Source organism: Ascidia mentula, chromosome 5, assembly GCF_947561715.1.
Source record: "Ascidia mentula chromosome 5, kaAscMent1.1, whole genome shotgun sequence".
Taxonomy (NCBI): domain Eukaryota; kingdom Metazoa; phylum Chordata; class Ascidiacea; order Phlebobranchia; family Ascidiidae; genus Ascidia; species Ascidia mentula.
In genome coordinates, this window is record NC_138570.1 from 1,010,001 (window position 1) to 1,025,357 (window position 15,357).

At 39.3% G+C, this 15,357-nt stretch overlaps 1 protein-coding gene and 8 non-coding genes across 9 annotated transcripts in view; 8 read left to right on the forward strand and 1 right to left on the reverse strand.

Moving 5' to 3' along the window:
- Trnaq-uug (transfer RNA glutamine (anticodon UUG)) overlaps nucleotides 1–45 on the forward strand; it is a 72-nt gene extending 27 nt beyond the window's left edge. The window contains exon 1 of the tRNA in view: nucleotides 1–45. This exon is cut by the window's left edge and continues 27 nt beyond it. This is a non-coding gene — a tRNA (tRNA-Gln).
- The window catches only part of LOC145903333 (dynein axonemal heavy chain 10-like), a 62,139-nt gene that overhangs the window by 28,550 nt on the left and 18,232 nt on the right, over nucleotides 1–15,357 (reverse strand). The window contains exons 43-70 of the mRNA XM_082991409.1: nucleotides 15,141–15,217; nucleotides 14,966–15,070; nucleotides 14,432–14,589; nucleotides 13,825–14,067; nucleotides 12,888–13,071; nucleotides 12,428–12,537; nucleotides 12,015–12,173; nucleotides 11,398–11,579; nucleotides 10,804–10,940; nucleotides 10,434–10,577; nucleotides 10,243–10,362; nucleotides 9,789–10,061; nucleotides 9,304–9,489; nucleotides 8,720–8,875; nucleotides 8,256–8,404; nucleotides 7,689–7,791; nucleotides 7,232–7,456; nucleotides 6,733–6,862; nucleotides 6,280–6,461; nucleotides 5,445–5,635; nucleotides 5,032–5,139; nucleotides 4,428–4,563; nucleotides 3,868–3,986; nucleotides 3,432–3,564; nucleotides 3,006–3,134; nucleotides 2,481–2,596; nucleotides 1,855–2,020; nucleotides 1,165–1,431 (exon numbers count right to left, since the gene is read on the reverse strand). Of these exons, the coding sequence (XP_082847535.1) occupies nucleotides 1,165–1,431; nucleotides 1,855–2,020; nucleotides 2,481–2,596; nucleotides 3,006–3,134; nucleotides 3,432–3,564; nucleotides 3,868–3,986; nucleotides 4,428–4,563; nucleotides 5,032–5,139; nucleotides 5,445–5,635; nucleotides 6,280–6,461; nucleotides 6,733–6,862; nucleotides 7,232–7,456; nucleotides 7,689–7,791; nucleotides 8,256–8,404; nucleotides 8,720–8,875; nucleotides 9,304–9,489; nucleotides 9,789–10,061; nucleotides 10,243–10,362; nucleotides 10,434–10,577; nucleotides 10,804–10,940; nucleotides 11,398–11,579; nucleotides 12,015–12,173; nucleotides 12,428–12,537; nucleotides 12,888–13,071; nucleotides 13,825–14,067; nucleotides 14,432–14,589; nucleotides 14,966–15,070; nucleotides 15,141–15,217 (4,388 nt within the window). The remainder of the gene's footprint in view (nucleotides 1–1,164; nucleotides 1,432–1,854; nucleotides 2,021–2,480; nucleotides 2,597–3,005; nucleotides 3,135–3,431; nucleotides 3,565–3,867; nucleotides 3,987–4,427; nucleotides 4,564–5,031; nucleotides 5,140–5,444; nucleotides 5,636–6,279; nucleotides 6,462–6,732; nucleotides 6,863–7,231; nucleotides 7,457–7,688; nucleotides 7,792–8,255; nucleotides 8,405–8,719; nucleotides 8,876–9,303; nucleotides 9,490–9,788; nucleotides 10,062–10,242; nucleotides 10,363–10,433; nucleotides 10,578–10,803; nucleotides 10,941–11,397; nucleotides 11,580–12,014; nucleotides 12,174–12,427; nucleotides 12,538–12,887; nucleotides 13,072–13,824; nucleotides 14,068–14,431; nucleotides 14,590–14,965; nucleotides 15,071–15,140; nucleotides 15,218–15,357) is intronic.
- Trnaq-uug (transfer RNA glutamine (anticodon UUG)) lies at nucleotides 115–186 on the forward strand. The gene has a single exon. It is a non-coding gene; the product is annotated as a tRNA-Gln (tRNA).
- Nucleotides 256–327, forward strand: Trnaq-uug (transfer RNA glutamine (anticodon UUG)). The gene has a single exon. It is a non-coding gene; the product is annotated as a tRNA-Gln (tRNA).
- Trnaq-uug (transfer RNA glutamine (anticodon UUG)) lies at nucleotides 397–468 on the forward strand. Its single transcript has one exon. It is a non-coding gene; the product is annotated as a tRNA-Gln (tRNA).
- On the forward strand, nucleotides 538–609 carry Trnaq-cug (transfer RNA glutamine (anticodon CUG)). The gene has a single exon. It is a non-coding gene; the product is annotated as a tRNA-Gln (tRNA).
- Trnaq-uug (transfer RNA glutamine (anticodon UUG)) lies at nucleotides 679–750 on the forward strand. The gene has a single exon. It is a non-coding gene; the product is annotated as a tRNA-Gln (tRNA).
- Trnaq-cug (transfer RNA glutamine (anticodon CUG)) lies at nucleotides 820–891 on the forward strand. Its single transcript has one exon. It is a non-coding gene; the product is annotated as a tRNA-Gln (tRNA).
- Trnaq-cug (transfer RNA glutamine (anticodon CUG)) lies at nucleotides 961–1,032 on the forward strand. The gene has a single exon. It is a non-coding gene; the product is annotated as a tRNA-Gln (tRNA).

Below are 15,357 nucleotides of genomic sequence, written 5' to 3' on the forward strand. Positions count from 1 at the left end.
TGGACTTTGAATCCAGCGATCCGAGTTCAAATCTCGGTAGGACCTCGTTTTAAATATATCGTTCCTCATTTTGACAGCAATCAAAGCTAATTTGGTTTGTTATGGAAATGTGGCGGTCCTATGGTGTAACGGTTAGCACTCTGGACTTTGAATCCAGCGATCCGAGTTCAAATCTCGGTAGGACCTCGTTTTCAATATATCGTTCCTCATTTTGACAGCAATCAAAGCTAATTTGGTTTGTTATGGAAATGTGGCGGTCCTATGGTGTAACGGTTAGCACTCTGGACTTTGAATCCAGCGATCCGAGTTCAAATCTCGGTAGGACCTCGTTTTAAATATATCGTTCCTCATTTTGACAGCAATCAAAGCTTCGTTGGTTTGTTATTGAAATGTGGCGGTCCTATGGTGTAACGGTTAGCACTCTGGACTTTGAATCCAGCGATCCGAGTTCAAATCTCGGTAGGACCTCGTTTTAAATATATAATTCCTCGTTTTGACAGCAATCAAATCTAATTTGGTTTGATATTGGAATGTGGCGGTCCTATGGTGTAACGGTTAGCACTCTGGACTCTGAATCCAGCGATCCGAGTTCAAATCTCGGTAGGACCTCGTTTTAAATATATCGTTCCTCATTTTGACAGCAATCAAAGCTAATTTGGTTTGTTATGGAAATGTGGCGGTCCTATGGTGTAACGGTTAGCACTCTGGACCTTGAATCCAGCGATCCGAGTTCAAATCTCGGTAGGACCTCGTTTTAAATATATCGTTCCTCATTTTGACAGCAATCAAAGCTAATTTGGTTTGTCATTGGAATGTGGCGGTCCTATGGTGTAACGGTTAGCACTCTGGGCTCTGAATCCAGCGATCCGAGTTCAAATCTCGGTAGGACCTCGTTTTAAATATATCGTTCCTCGTTTTGACTGCAATCAAATCTAAGTTGGTTTGTCATTGGAATGTGGCGGTCCTATGGTGTAACGGTTAGCACTCTGGGCTCTGAATCCAGCGATCCGAGTTCAAATCTCGGTAGGACCTCGTTTTAAATATATCGTTCCTCATTTTGATTGCAATCAAAGCTTACTTGGTTTGTCGTTCATATATGGCGGTCATACACCAAATCTCTAGGTGGGACCTCGACTTCACAATATCCTTAGGTGCGTAATTTACCTGTTCGTATTTCTTGCCGAGTGCGTCAAGTTCTTCAGATAACGCTGCGAGTTCTTTGTTGATCTTGTCGAGTTCACGTTTCGATTGGTGATAATTCCTCTCCAACCTCGCAACTTTTTCCCTTTTCGGTTTAATTTCTCTCGCTACGTCACAATATCCCATGACCGCTTCAACGAACTTCATCATACCGAAACCGGCGGTCGATATCGACTTCATTTCGGTCACATTAACTCCGAGGTTCTTTAGGAAACCTTTCACTGTGCGAACCTGAGTAACCACATGTCATGATACAACTGATGCTCGCGATGCTCAACATTGTTACGTAACAATATAAACTACTTTTTGTGAATGTCATTTACTCGGCACTATGCAAATTGCCCATTCCAAGGTAACAATAAATGCAGAAATCGATACTTTAAAACCGAGATTTTGAAGAAAAGGAAAAAAAGTCATGACAGTTTTCCAACTGATTTTATCATACCGATGTGTCGCAATCTATACAACGAGGTTTCGTCATGGTTATCAACTGATTGTACAACATGTGTGTATGCCTTACCATATCCGTGATGGAGCATCGCTGTATTGCATGCGAAATACCGGTATAACAAAATCAACGGTTACTTGTACCCGGTCACTTTCTTAACAATATGTAAGTCTGTCTGGAACATATATCAAGTGTTTATAACTGACCTGATTTGATCCGATGCCGTCAACGTCCATCTCCATCAAACTCTTAAGGAAGTTTCCCTCAGACATCATTGCCTTTGCCGTCTTCCACGATATCTCACGGTAGGCTTTCATGACCAGGATGCATTCGCAAATCGTCTGCACGGGTTTCGGAGGCTTTGCGAAAGATCTGGACGAAACAAATTGTAATGTGAAATATTTACATGAAATTCCAATTACTACGGCCGTTCACGGATTTGTGATCTGTTTATAGAGATTGTGTACCCAAGTGTGCAACCTGTCATTTTCCTCACGTTGATCATGGTCTAAGGCAGGATTTTTAAACTTGTTTGAGTCCATGGACCAACCGGCCAATTAAGCTTATCTATGACGTCCTCATGCAAAAAAAACTACATAAGGTCCCTATGGCCCCTTGGGGTTCCTTGTACCCCCAGGGGAAACATTGTTTTTCTGGCCCACCTGTGCGTATTATTGTTGTGTGGATTTGAACGCTCAAATATTAGCTGCAAACACTTTACAATCACATTTGTACAAATTCCCGTCACATTTTATCACATATCAACTATATCTGCACCTTTATCCAGTCACGAAGACCAATGCTTGTTATATTATTGTTACGCTACACTGACCTGATCTCAGTGACGTCAGACTTATCAAGATCCTGCAAAGCGAATCTGGCTGCTTCAAGAGCCGGCATCGCTTCAGCTAAGGAGGCCTCAGCATCTTTCTTCTCTACAGCAATCACCTGCGATCGATATGCGTAGTGAAGTGGCAGCTTTGTGCTTGTATTGTAACCATGGCATTTGTATTTGTTGGAAATACCTGAATTCCGACGAGGTTCGATGTGACTCGGATATAATTAATTAGCATTAAACCCCACGTTAAAAATATATGCCTGTGACTTTTATAATTTTTTTTACAATACAAATTTTTACTCCAGCTTTCCGCTTCACGTTTAAGTTGAATTAAAGCGTCGGTGACAATGGTGCTAACGTGTAGATAATTGGGAAAAATTTGCGCCTAATAGATGGATAGAATTAAGTAAACATGTCTATCGTACAGACACAAAACGCCAATTGCTTAGAAATAAACCTTTTTATCTGTTTCTTAAACATCAATTCTAGTTGCGTAAAATTGATAATTTCTCCCCAAACCTTGTTCTGTTCTTCGATCTCGATCGCTTTCGCGGAGGCGAGCTCCTTCTTTTCGGTCGCGATTTCCGTTTTCGAAGTGATGTCGCTGAGTAATTCTTCACATGCCTTCGTTTTCTCGGTAACAGCAACCTGTGTAACTTACTACGGTTAGATAGAACAAACCAGGGGTTGGCAACCTATGGCCAACAACAGCCTCTTTAATGATCTGGTCCGCTAAGTGCGATTATATTGTTATGTAAAGGAGACAATCTGAACAAAATACCAGGGATTATTCCGATATTACCCAATAAAACCAGATATTACCCGATATTACCAGGTGTTATCCAAAATTATCAGGTGTTATCCGATATTACCAGGTGTTACCCGATATTACCCGGTGTTACCCGATATTACCCGTTATTGACCGATAAAACACGAAACCCTCACCTTTTGCACAGCTAGTTTCTTATTGAGCTCGTTCAGTTGTTGTGTGGCTTCAACAAGTTTCTGCAAACCTCCGTCCAACCTCTCGCACATTTTCAAGATCTCTTGATCTTTTTTCTCAAGCAAACCGTTATAGCTGCGAAACAACGACCACAATAGGAACGCATCGGTTGATGTTTATATTATTTTTACGCTAATTAAGGGATTCGCCAGATGCCATATAAAAATTCTGTGTTAATATTCGAGCTATTTCATGCGAATGCCTAAAAGTTGCAACGTCAAGTGTGGCGCGAGTAAATGACGAGGTAAAAACACATATATTTAAATGAAAGCAGCAACTTTATTAAAACAATAATTAAAACACTATGACGTAACAATACGTTGCAATGACACAAATGAATAATCACATACAAGACTTGATTGGTTGTAAAGCATTTACCTGTTGATGAAATCCAAGTAGTTTTTGGGCGTCACATAGTTGTTACGTCTCAGTTTCTGTGCGAATAACTTGCTGTAGTTTCCGACGGATTGATGAGCGAAGACGATGTGGCCAACCACCTGCGTGAAACGCCATTAACTTTAAACTCCTTGAAATATGTTGCGATCTACGTCACTAGCAACGTCACGTGACGATAATTTGATTGTTGGTCGATGGCCTTCGAACATTAGGTTGGTTTATTCATTTTATTGGAAACTATAAGAAAATCGCTCAACGGTGGCTAACCTTTCACCCCTTAGGTTACGTTAAGCACGGTTGACGCCAAGCCAACTAAGCACCTGACATGATAATCCAGACCACTCACGGACGTCTTTTTGGCCATTAGGACAAGCGAAACATCACAAAACATGTCATTTATAATGAAACTGTGCTTCAAGTTTATATTATTTAATCCACAGGAGTTCATGGTTTACACGCACAGATAATATTTTTCATCAAACAATCATACATTTAACCCAGTTATTGAAGCTGTTTTAGCAGCAAAACATATGATTTCTTACGTGGTCGACGTGATCTTCTGGAATCATCTGATTGTCCCCCAGGAATGACGTAGCGACAGCGTACAAAGCTTGTTCTGGCCACGGCATAAACCAGTCGATGATCGTATTGTTGACCATTCCTGGAAAGTTACGGCATCTGCAAGAATACATACGGTTAACCAGGCAAGCTTATATACAGTGTACGCAAAAAAATTGTCCAGTAAAGGTTATATTTGAAGCACTGTGTGCACCTGTGTCTCACAACAAATTTCTTTCCTGCTGATAGAGGTTGACGTACATATCTGTGCCACGAGGTATGTGCCATGTGGTATGTGCCATGTGGTATATGCCACGTGCCGGGAACTCTCGTGTGTAAAAAGTTATGTATTTTTTGCCCTTTTGTGGGGTTGTGCTGAATGCATTTACTTTTTCCAAGTAAGAGTATCACGTTTTACGAGCATGTTTATTGCTGCATTGTTTGTTCTAATGTAAATCATCATTCTAATCATTTTAAGACGAACAAATTAAACTTGAAAAGCACAACACTAGCAATAGTGATAGTGATAGAAAGACCGAATAAGTTTGAACATAACTACCAACAAGTTTATGTGAATTGCTGTCGTACCTGATACGCAGAGCGTCGCCAACCGGAGACATTGCAAGCACAATGTGGAGGTTATCTCTACACTTGCTCACGAAAAATTGCCAGATTGCTTCCTTTGCCGGTCCGAATCTGATCAAGGAAAAAATGCATTTCAAACGGCGGGTTTATATTTTAGGGGGTTAAATATGCAAATTGGCTATTCGTACTAATAAAGATCGTTTCCAAATTTTTTACTGTATAATTTTAATTAATACCTCATTTATCTATTATATATATATATAATAAACGAATAAAAATCGCATTTATTAATGGTCAATATTCTAGCAAACAAATATTTGAAGCTTAAGACAAACGTTTTCTTGACACAAACTTAACGGGGGTTTTTGCATCACAACAAAACACCTCAATACAAACAAACACGCGAACATTCTCACCCCATTTTCCCAGCTTCGTCTCTCATTTGGCCGATAATTGCTTCCTTCTCATCGTCAGCATACAAAGCTGGAACCATCCCTGACGTCAACATGTTGTTGATCAGTTCAAGGAACCCTTCTTCAGCCACGTGGGAGTCGGTGAAGAGGAAAGCGGTCTTTTTGTTCTCGATTCCAAGCTTGTTGTATAACACCTGGAATTCCCAAGTATTGGTGAGGAATCCAGTGGCAGACTAACGTGTTGATATTAATAAAAGTTTGACGGACGAGCCAACAGTCTGTGCCAGTTTGTAACAGAGGAAATATAGTGTTTACGCCACACTTTCACGAACTAACTTCATATCAAATTACTAACGTTTGAAGCTGCAACCGAAACGCAAAAACAAGACTATATTTCTACTTATCTCGGGGTCAGCATTTAAAACCACAATGGGTTGAGTTTGCAAATGTCTGCTTAAAACCCACCGTTGAAATTAGGAGTCGCTCGAAACAATATTATGTTGAATATAACAACGTTGTTCGTTCACTGACCCTTATTTTTAAACAGAATACGACATGCTGAATCCACTATAAGAATAAACTCACGAAGAAAACATACGGAAAAATTATGTGAAACAGAAACTCCACAAATACGAATTTTACCACCGCCAGACAAGTTTAGGTTGAATTTGGAAAAACTGTCTATGGGCACCTGACTCAATAACCCTCATGGTTTTATCGTTGTCCAAGCTATTTTCTGTATCGCGTTTATTATCCTGTATGTACTCAGTAACTTTGCGTGCAAAGTGATTTGTTTTCATTTTAACTAAACCCCCTCGTTTGTGAGACATATTTTTACCTTGAGATCTTCGCGGAAACTGGTTTCGTCATAACCGCGGCTGAGCGCGATTTCGAACACTTCGCATCCGGCCGCGAACGACGCGAGTTTTGTCAAACTCTGTTTTCCCGAACCTCCAACTCCAACCAGCAGAGCGTGACCGTGGTCCATGCGGAGAACGCGATGAATTCTGGTCAGGTGATCTGAAGGTCAAACCAAGGTCAAGGCGCTTAATATTATTTAATTTATTCGTTTCTGTTTGAACAAGCGTTTTCAATGAAATTGATAATGACTATTTCAGTGGTAAAATCGGTAAGAGCAATCTTTTAACAACTAACGTGTTTTTTCAACAACTAAGGAATGTTTTTGGGCGTGTTCACTTTAACGATTAACGGTTTCACAAAAACTGTCTTAAGTTGCAGAGGAAACCCGACAACGTAAATAAACATAAGAACAAATAACATATTCACTTACCAAGTGCGTCATCAAAGAGAACGAGGTTCATGGCCGTGTGATCCTCGTTATATTCCTCCAGAATCTCTTGGAAAAGAGCTTTTGCAGCTTCGAAGTCCTGAACGTCTTCGTATAATCTGGGTTCGGCTTCCTACAGAAGATCAAATTGTTTCATTTCAACCAACAGATAAACATAATAACTCTTTATTAAAATTCTCAACAAGGAGATTGCATTCATCAAAAAATTATATTGGTGTAACATAGTACGCACAGTCTTGACCTTAAACGATATTTGCTTCCCCTTCAAGTAAATGGGTACAGTATCGGCCAGTTAACCCATAAACCACAGGTGGACAATGATTAACGAGGTTTACAAAATTAAAAGATTTACAACATCGGGTGAAATAATTGTATACTTCTACTAGTTTCTGTAAGACTGGCATTGTTCTGTTGTTGTTCTGTGCCATACAATGTTGCCAAAAGATGAAGTTTCAAGGTCCATTGTGAACTTGATCGATACCTGGAGGGCTGTCCTGTAATCCCCGAATAAGGACGGATCCCTTTGAACGAAACTTTCAATCTTAGGGAAGTTTTCCTCCACCAAATTCTTGATAATTCCAAGCACGATTTCTTTGTCTTTCTCGTCGATCAAACGGTCGTGGAAGACTCGGAGACTCTCGTTCCTCCAGAGCCGGATGAAGTTCTCGAGTTTCGGGAAACGCTCCGGGGTCGAAATACAGAGGCCCTAAACAGGATTTAAAAAGTTTTTAAGCGTTCTTTGTCATCCTTGTGGGCCTTCGGATATTCTTGAAAGGTTGTCAAAATATTAATATTGCCGAATAACCTATGAAATAACTGCATTTAAGAAACCTTAATCTAATATAGCGAAAATAGGAGTTGGATTCTAAAGAAATCTGCTGTTAATTGGGATCATAGTGTTTGAACAATTTAAAAACGCCATAATCTGATGCTGTTACCTGGTAAACTCGTGACAGGTCGCGGAGGTTGAAGATATAGTGGAATTTGGACGGGGTTGGGGGCAGGTCGTTGACGATGGTCTTGTACAGTTCCAGTGTACATCTAAACATTGCAGGCAATTCAAAATGCTATAAAAGCGCAAGGCGGGCGCAGAGAAACCATAGGATAAGAATCTCAAACAATGAATTTTGTTCGATGCTCAACTGTATCGTTACACAAAAATTTCCACGTTTTACAATGTGAAACTCCTGTTGCTGCCAGGCATATTGCAATTTAATCTGACAAGCGGTGTTAACGTGACCCTTTTTCTTTTTTGTGCCCCTGAATGTTTTAGTGGCTTGCATTTAAATTGCGGTATCAATACCAGATAAAGTCTCGCCGAATGGCAGACGAAACGTCGTAACAATACAGCACGTTAATTTTATGCCAGAAGAGCGGTATGTTTTACAACGTGTTGCAACATTTTATTGATTGAAACGTTCCGAAAATAATTACGTGCCGAAAACGATTATATCAGTATTGGCAACAGGTTTGTTACAGAGACCTTTATAAAGTTTAACGCATACTTGGTAACACTCTTCACACAATTCTGTATCGTCTCATCGAATGGAATGCAATGTCCTTGCAAGATAGAGTTGTAGATTTTATGAAGTGATTCCTGAGCTGGGAAAGTCATGTTGAAAACACTGAAGAGTGACAGAAACCTCGGGTCGACCTGAAAATAACGTAACTTGTTGAAATTTCAAACTGAGCATAAGTTTCCATCGATAATGTTGTTATAAAGTTTATGGAAATCTTTCATTAGTTTAACCCCAGGTAGGTCAACAGTGGAACCACTTTTACACCCAAAAAATCATATTAACGAAACCAAACTATGGGACGATTTTGGGGTAAAGGATTTGAAAACAAAACAGAACATCAAATTAACCAACTTGCTCAGTTATAATCACACCCACGTCCAACTCCAAAATATTAACAAGCAGCTAAACGACATTTAAACAGTTTGTTTCTATATTAAAACTTTCTAAACCTCGTTACGACCGCCACCAGCCTTGCCCATAGCGGCGATGTAGCTCAGATCGCGAAGGTATTTGTAATAAAGTTCTTTTCCTCTGTCGTACATTCCACCCTTCTCCAGCAATAGTTTGAGGAGGGCAATGGGTTGTTGCGTTCCGTATGTGTCCACCTGTGTTGTTTGTAAATATAGAATAACGCTTGTTCTTTAATATTTCCACATCATAGGGATTAAGGAAGCATTGTGGGGTCAGGCAGTACATATCTATTATGAAGTATGCAAACTTTTTTTTCAAACCTGATCATAAAAGAGACCTTACAGGTCAAAACAGTATGTACACCCTGTCTGCAGCTCTTAATGATTATCACGGCTTTTTTTGCACATATAACTATATAAGATTTAACAGGCTATGATGTCTTCCATTTCTAGTTGCCTTTTATTTAGACTTACTTTTATGCAACAAACTTAAGAATATAAAACAAAAATATCCACATATTAAGTTTATGAGCCAACCACGTTTAATTCTACGCATGTTTTTTTAAAAAATTCTGTCCAAACTTCCATGTGTCAGGGGGTTTGGGATTGAAATCCCACATTACCTGTGGCATGTTCATATCGTCCATGAAAACCACCAGTCTCTTCCCAGGTGGAGGTCCGTACAGATCTTTCGTCCTCTTCTCAACGTTTGCCTCCAAGTTCCTCTGGACGTCCATGGATGTGGTTCGGGAGGAGAAATTGATGTTGAGCATCATGTGGGAGTCGCTGTCCAATCCTCGCAAGAAGTTCTGGAACGTTTTGTGTTTTTTTGTAAACTTTACACAATGTTTCATGACTAACGCATTGCAGCTTTTAAGGTTTCAAATTTTATTATTCGTCTTTAGTACAAAATGTCCATCAGAGCAATCCTTTAAATCCGCGATTTCCAAACTTTTACTTTCCGATAAAACTTCTTTGATCTTAAAGATCTAGTTGGCAGTAAAATTATATCCTACTGTAAGTGAGGTAAAAACTTTCCAAAAAATATATGTTTTGTTCACTTCAGACAAACGACTTGGGGTCGCACGAATATTCTACATTCTCACACCTGAATAGTTGCGGTCTTGGAAGTCCCAGTTTCACCCACGAGCACAACGGGGCGTTTAATAGAAATCATAAGGTCCAGGAGCCACGTAGTCCTCGTCGTGTCCACAGTAGGAACCAGTATCTGGTTGTACTTCAGCTCTGGGTCATGCTCGTAGTTGGGAACGATCTGACTCCACGGTTGCCACGTGGCCGACTCTACGTCGAAGTGATATTCGTACATGGTGGAGCACCGAGTGGGGATCTCCCCAGCGCGAGCCGGTGTTTTTTCATCGTCCTGTGTGAAAATATTCATGGGTGACTGCATCCAAAACATCCGAAACCAGACATTTAAAATGTTAAAAAGTTTTACGCATTTCAAGAAAAGAGCAACATTTTGTGTGTTATGGTTATTTATTCAGTACACATACAAGGTACATGCTTACGTTACGTTGTTTACATAACATGTAACTACTTACATTTACGCCAGTCATGCTCGCTAGTTTCTTCACAAACTCATCGAAGGTCACTCTACCATCTTCAAGTAAAGTTCCACCGACCGACCAGTACAGTGACTCGAGGAACAGGCATTCCAACACCTGAAAAATGAGTTTCAAGGTTAATAATAACATGTAAACGACTTCAGGATTCAAGTGTTATGAGCACGAACCGTGGGGTCGCCGTTGTCTACTTTGTACTCGGCGAGCAGAGCGTTGAGCATCATGCACAATTGTGTCAACATATTCAGGTTTGTCTGGGGAACAATTCCTTTCAGGGGTTTGCCTTGTCGCCCTTCCACAATCCCCTCGTAAACCTGAGAAATAATAACATTAAGTTTTTATTTCTATAACATAACTTTAAGTTTGACGTATTCCCTCGTTTAACACTCAAAAAGTAGAAAATATTCAAGAATTTTATAATTTCCGACAAATTCTGATATTATCCAACACTTTTCTTCACTGGAACACTGTACGGACACGAGGACAATGCGACAAGGTTCCGTAAAATTGGGAAAATGAGTAAAATATTTGTTTGCTTACCAGATCGATACAAGGTATCACGTATTTCGTGTAGAGGTTTTGAAGCAGGTCGTGCTCCAACTTGCTGCCGCGTAGACTCACCCATTTCTGCCAGTACGGGTCATAGTTTAAGTTCTTCGGGTCGACGTAAACCATTCCTTCAAACACACATGCACAATCATTTACTAACTCAACATTGAAATCTCAGGAAGTTTGCAGTCAGTAAAATCATACAACTGATGGCTCAGGCAATATTGTTTGCCAAGAATCAAGATTGACCCTAAAATGGAATTAGTATCAGTAGTTAACACTATTACATATTTATATTCGAAAGTCATACAATATAGCCCATTAATTTAATGCTATTCATGCTTTTAACATTAACGGAAAATATTGTAGAAAAGTTTTTCAAAGAATGAAGATTGTCCAAAATATAAGATCTATACCAAACATAATCTGTTCAGTCTGAAAATAAACTGGCCCGAAATAATACAGGGCCAAACCAAAAGCAAGCCCTACAAAATTGTTCACCTTTCATGTGTTCGTTCATTTAATATTCATTTAGTTCAAATATTTTTAGTGACTTTGCACCAACCAACATTAAACAATTCTCACCAGCACGAGATACAGTGGCAGGGGAGGCGTATTGTAAATCACCAACTTCAAACAGCAACGCACAGTGAGTTTGTAATCTGATACGTTCACCGTTCGCCAGAGTGAGCAACTTGTTGTCGTCCATGACAGAGTTCATATTCTCAACCCACAAAGCGTCCACGTCACCGTCGAATAAAATATACCTACGTCATAATAGAAAGTAATTATACGTCATATTACTAAGTCACGTTCCGTCATCAGGATGAAATCATATACATTTGTTGGCACAACAGGGTAGAAAACTGACAACAAAAATTTTTCAGACTCAGATCCTCATTCAAAAAAGTGTAATAGATTAGTCATGGTGATACGTCATAATGGAATGTTTTGGTGTATAATTGAATATCATAGACCAGTCAACAGCAACTAGTTCAACTTACCAAAGTTCTGTTAGATTCGCAACATTAAACACAATTTTTTGGACATTTTTAGTTATTTAGTTAGAATTTATAAGTAATATGGAGCCAATAATATGAACTATGTGACCTGCGGACATATGGTCACTGAACTGAAGATTACCCACAAAGCAACAGTCCGCAGCTCACATAACTCATATTTTAAGTTGAATAAAAATTCACCTCCTTTCCTTCTTCTCCGTCGGTCGGTTGATCTCCCGGAAGATGTTGGAGAGGACTCCGTCCGTCCAATCACGAGTTATGGGATCGAGTATTCCGTACAACTCGACCACCGTCATCGCCTTCGAGTTGATGATGTGAAGTTTTGTGTGAAGTCCCAGCCTTAAAACGCGTAAAGAAGTTTTATGAAACGTCGGTAAAGTTACCGGGAAGTATTATTTGAAGCGACAATTTCGTTTATGTTGCAGATAAATGCCGGATAAATGTTGCTGAAATGATTTACATCCCTTCGATCACGGTTAAATCGACTTGTTTAAGGCCACGAAACACCTGATCAATTTGACAAAGTTTGTGTATGAACCCTTTCTACTTAAGATTTTGACTACATTTAACTACGTGACTCCATAATATCTCACTTGGTTTGGGCTTGTGCCAGTGTGTTGATTACAACCGACTTTCCTCCTCCTGTTGGCCCGACCACCATCGTAGTGTGGCGCGTCATCATGGTTTCGTATAACTGAACAACCTGTGGAAAAAATATTTTGTCAATACAGATATGTCCCAAAGTGCTACTTCAAAATGTCTATTATACGAAACGTCACATAATTGTGACACAGTAATTGTTGTATATGTATTGTTCTGCTATGTATCAGCCACAAAACATCCTAAACTGTTAAGGGCCACAAAAACAAAAATTCCATTAAAACCAATCCATATTAAAAACTTAAATATAATCGATTGATAAAATTGTTGTTGAATTGTTAACGACGAAAGTTATTGCAGAAACGTTTAAATAAAAACACATTAGTTATTCCATAAAAAAACAAATCTTTCTAGATCCAGTCGTATTACTGAATTAAATACAGAAACACTCACTTTGTCGACTTGGTTGTCAAGCATGACGTAGTTGTTGCTAGCGAGCGTGTCCTCTACGGCGTCGTTAAAGTTTGGATACCTGACCCTGGGGCAGTCGAGACCCGGGAAGAGATCACTGATGAGACCGAGGAAGAGAGGAACGTCCTCGAAGATGAACTTGGGAAGATTCATGTCTCTCAGTGCTCTACACGGGAAAACATGAACTTGCTGAGTGTATATTGCTGTTCTTGCTGCTAGGTATTCTAATTGTAAAGAACTGTTCTTCTGGTATAAAGTTAAGAGATTTTTTTTTACAACCGACGTTTCGTCTAACATCCGGTGAGATCTCGTGACCTCACGTCAGAAGAACAGTTTTTAAACTTGCTGAGTGTTTCAAGGGAACTCAAACAAGAGTAACAGACGATCAGCGCAAGTATGAACATTAGTTTAAAACATAAATTCCAGTGTCGCGTATTCGCATCGTTAGTTTCTGTCTTGTTTAGAAAAACTTGGTGAGTGTTAATTTAATCGTTTTTATTTACAATAAAATCTTACGCTGTTACGGCACAAAACCTATATTTGCGAAGGAACTTTATACAGGTTTTATAATACATATATGCAAAAAGCTTTCAAACAACCGTAGGTATAATTTTCAATAACTAACCGTCTTGAAGAATTCAAAAACTGACAATATATATATTGCTGAAATAACAGCACAATACCTTGGGTTTCACTTTTGTAATGACTTCTTAGTTTTGAAAAAAAAGCATTGTCCATTGCAATGCGAAACTATACTATAGCATATAATGATGGAGCTACACCAACTGCGTCATTCAAACAGATGATGACATAAGTTCTTGTCGAAACATTTTTTCGTATGAAACATGACAATGTTAACGACAGTATGGGCCAGTCTCCTAATTCTTAGAAATACTATAGCAATAATCACACAACTTACCTCATAAGCACAACCTCCTCATGCAAGTCAGGAGATCCTCTCTTCAGATCGCCTGCCATCACCAACACAGCCTTGAGGGCACGAAGACCAAAATCGTAGTGATGTTGTTTCGAAAGTTGCTCCTTGGCCAGTTTGTAAAGCACCGTCATTTTCTTGGCGAGCACTTTAGCTGTGAGGAAACCCTCTGAGAACAACATGATCTCGCAGATTTGCTGCAAGTCCGGAACGATGACGACAACAGGTCTGTGAAAAGAGAAAATGAATTTAAACTTAAACCGCCTTAATCTGCCTTTAAAACGTCCAGGAACAAAAGTTTTTGCACCAAAACGGTGCATAAGACTTGGAATTAACTATAGTTTGAAAAACAAAGCCAAAGCTATAGCATGAGTAGCACCCTTTGAAAAACTAATTTAAAAAAGGCAATATAAATATTATATGCAGAAAAAAATCATTAAAAAACAAGTCTACATGATAAGCCACAATTATTATTTGCAGGGTTATTTACAATTGAAAACAAGCTTATGTACCTACGCTGTCGTAACACGGGCCCTGGTTCGTCGTATTCCCACTTAAATCGGTTTTACATCAGTAAGTTAATATCTAATACCTGAACAAGGCCTTTACACTCTCAGGCAACTCCGTCCTTCCAGCGTAACCCGGGTTCATTGTGATGAAGATTCCCATCCTATCATCCAATGCAATCTCCGTCCCCTCAAACTGGAACCGCTTCAGATGATGCATCAGAGCGTTCCGGATCGTTTGCACCTGAGAGAAGAAGAGAAAACAGTGCGCTACAGACACGGATACATTGATATTTTTTATTTTTACTGTATAGGATCAAGCTAATGAGATAAAGAAATTTACTAAAGTAGGGAATTGAAGGGAAAAAAATACTGTTGGGATAAAGTGATACGGTAAAGCTAATAACTGCGGCGAATTTCGCCCACTTGTGTTCATTGTATAATATTTTATCTGTAAGTTCCTGGCATAATATCAGATGGAAATGATAACTCTATGAATTATTTAATATAACTATTTTTTGTCCATTTTAACACAATCATTTTGGCAGAAAACAACAACAAAAGCATGTGCGTTTTTATTGGTGTATCAATGGAAAGCAACCAAATCCAACATAAATTACCTGTGACGATACGACGGACAACACAGAGGCGTCGATACGATTGAATTCATCGAAACAACCCCAAGCACCGCACTGAGCCAACCCTGAGAATATCTTCCCCACCGCCTGGAACGGAATGAACAGGTTCGCGTTAACTTATAACACAAACATCAACCGTTGGTTAATATGACGTCACCTTAAAGTCCATTCCTTCGCCACAGTTTGTGACGACACAAAGAAGACCAAGGGCTTTGGCAAGATCCTTCACCGTTTCTGTTGTAAAGTAACGTTTAAAGATGAGGCAAGAATTTAAACAAAATTTCTGTGATTCTTGGATAAACAGACAGGATTAAATGGTGAAAACTTTCGTCAAAATTTCAAATATTCTTGAACATTTTCTGTCTTATAGCAGC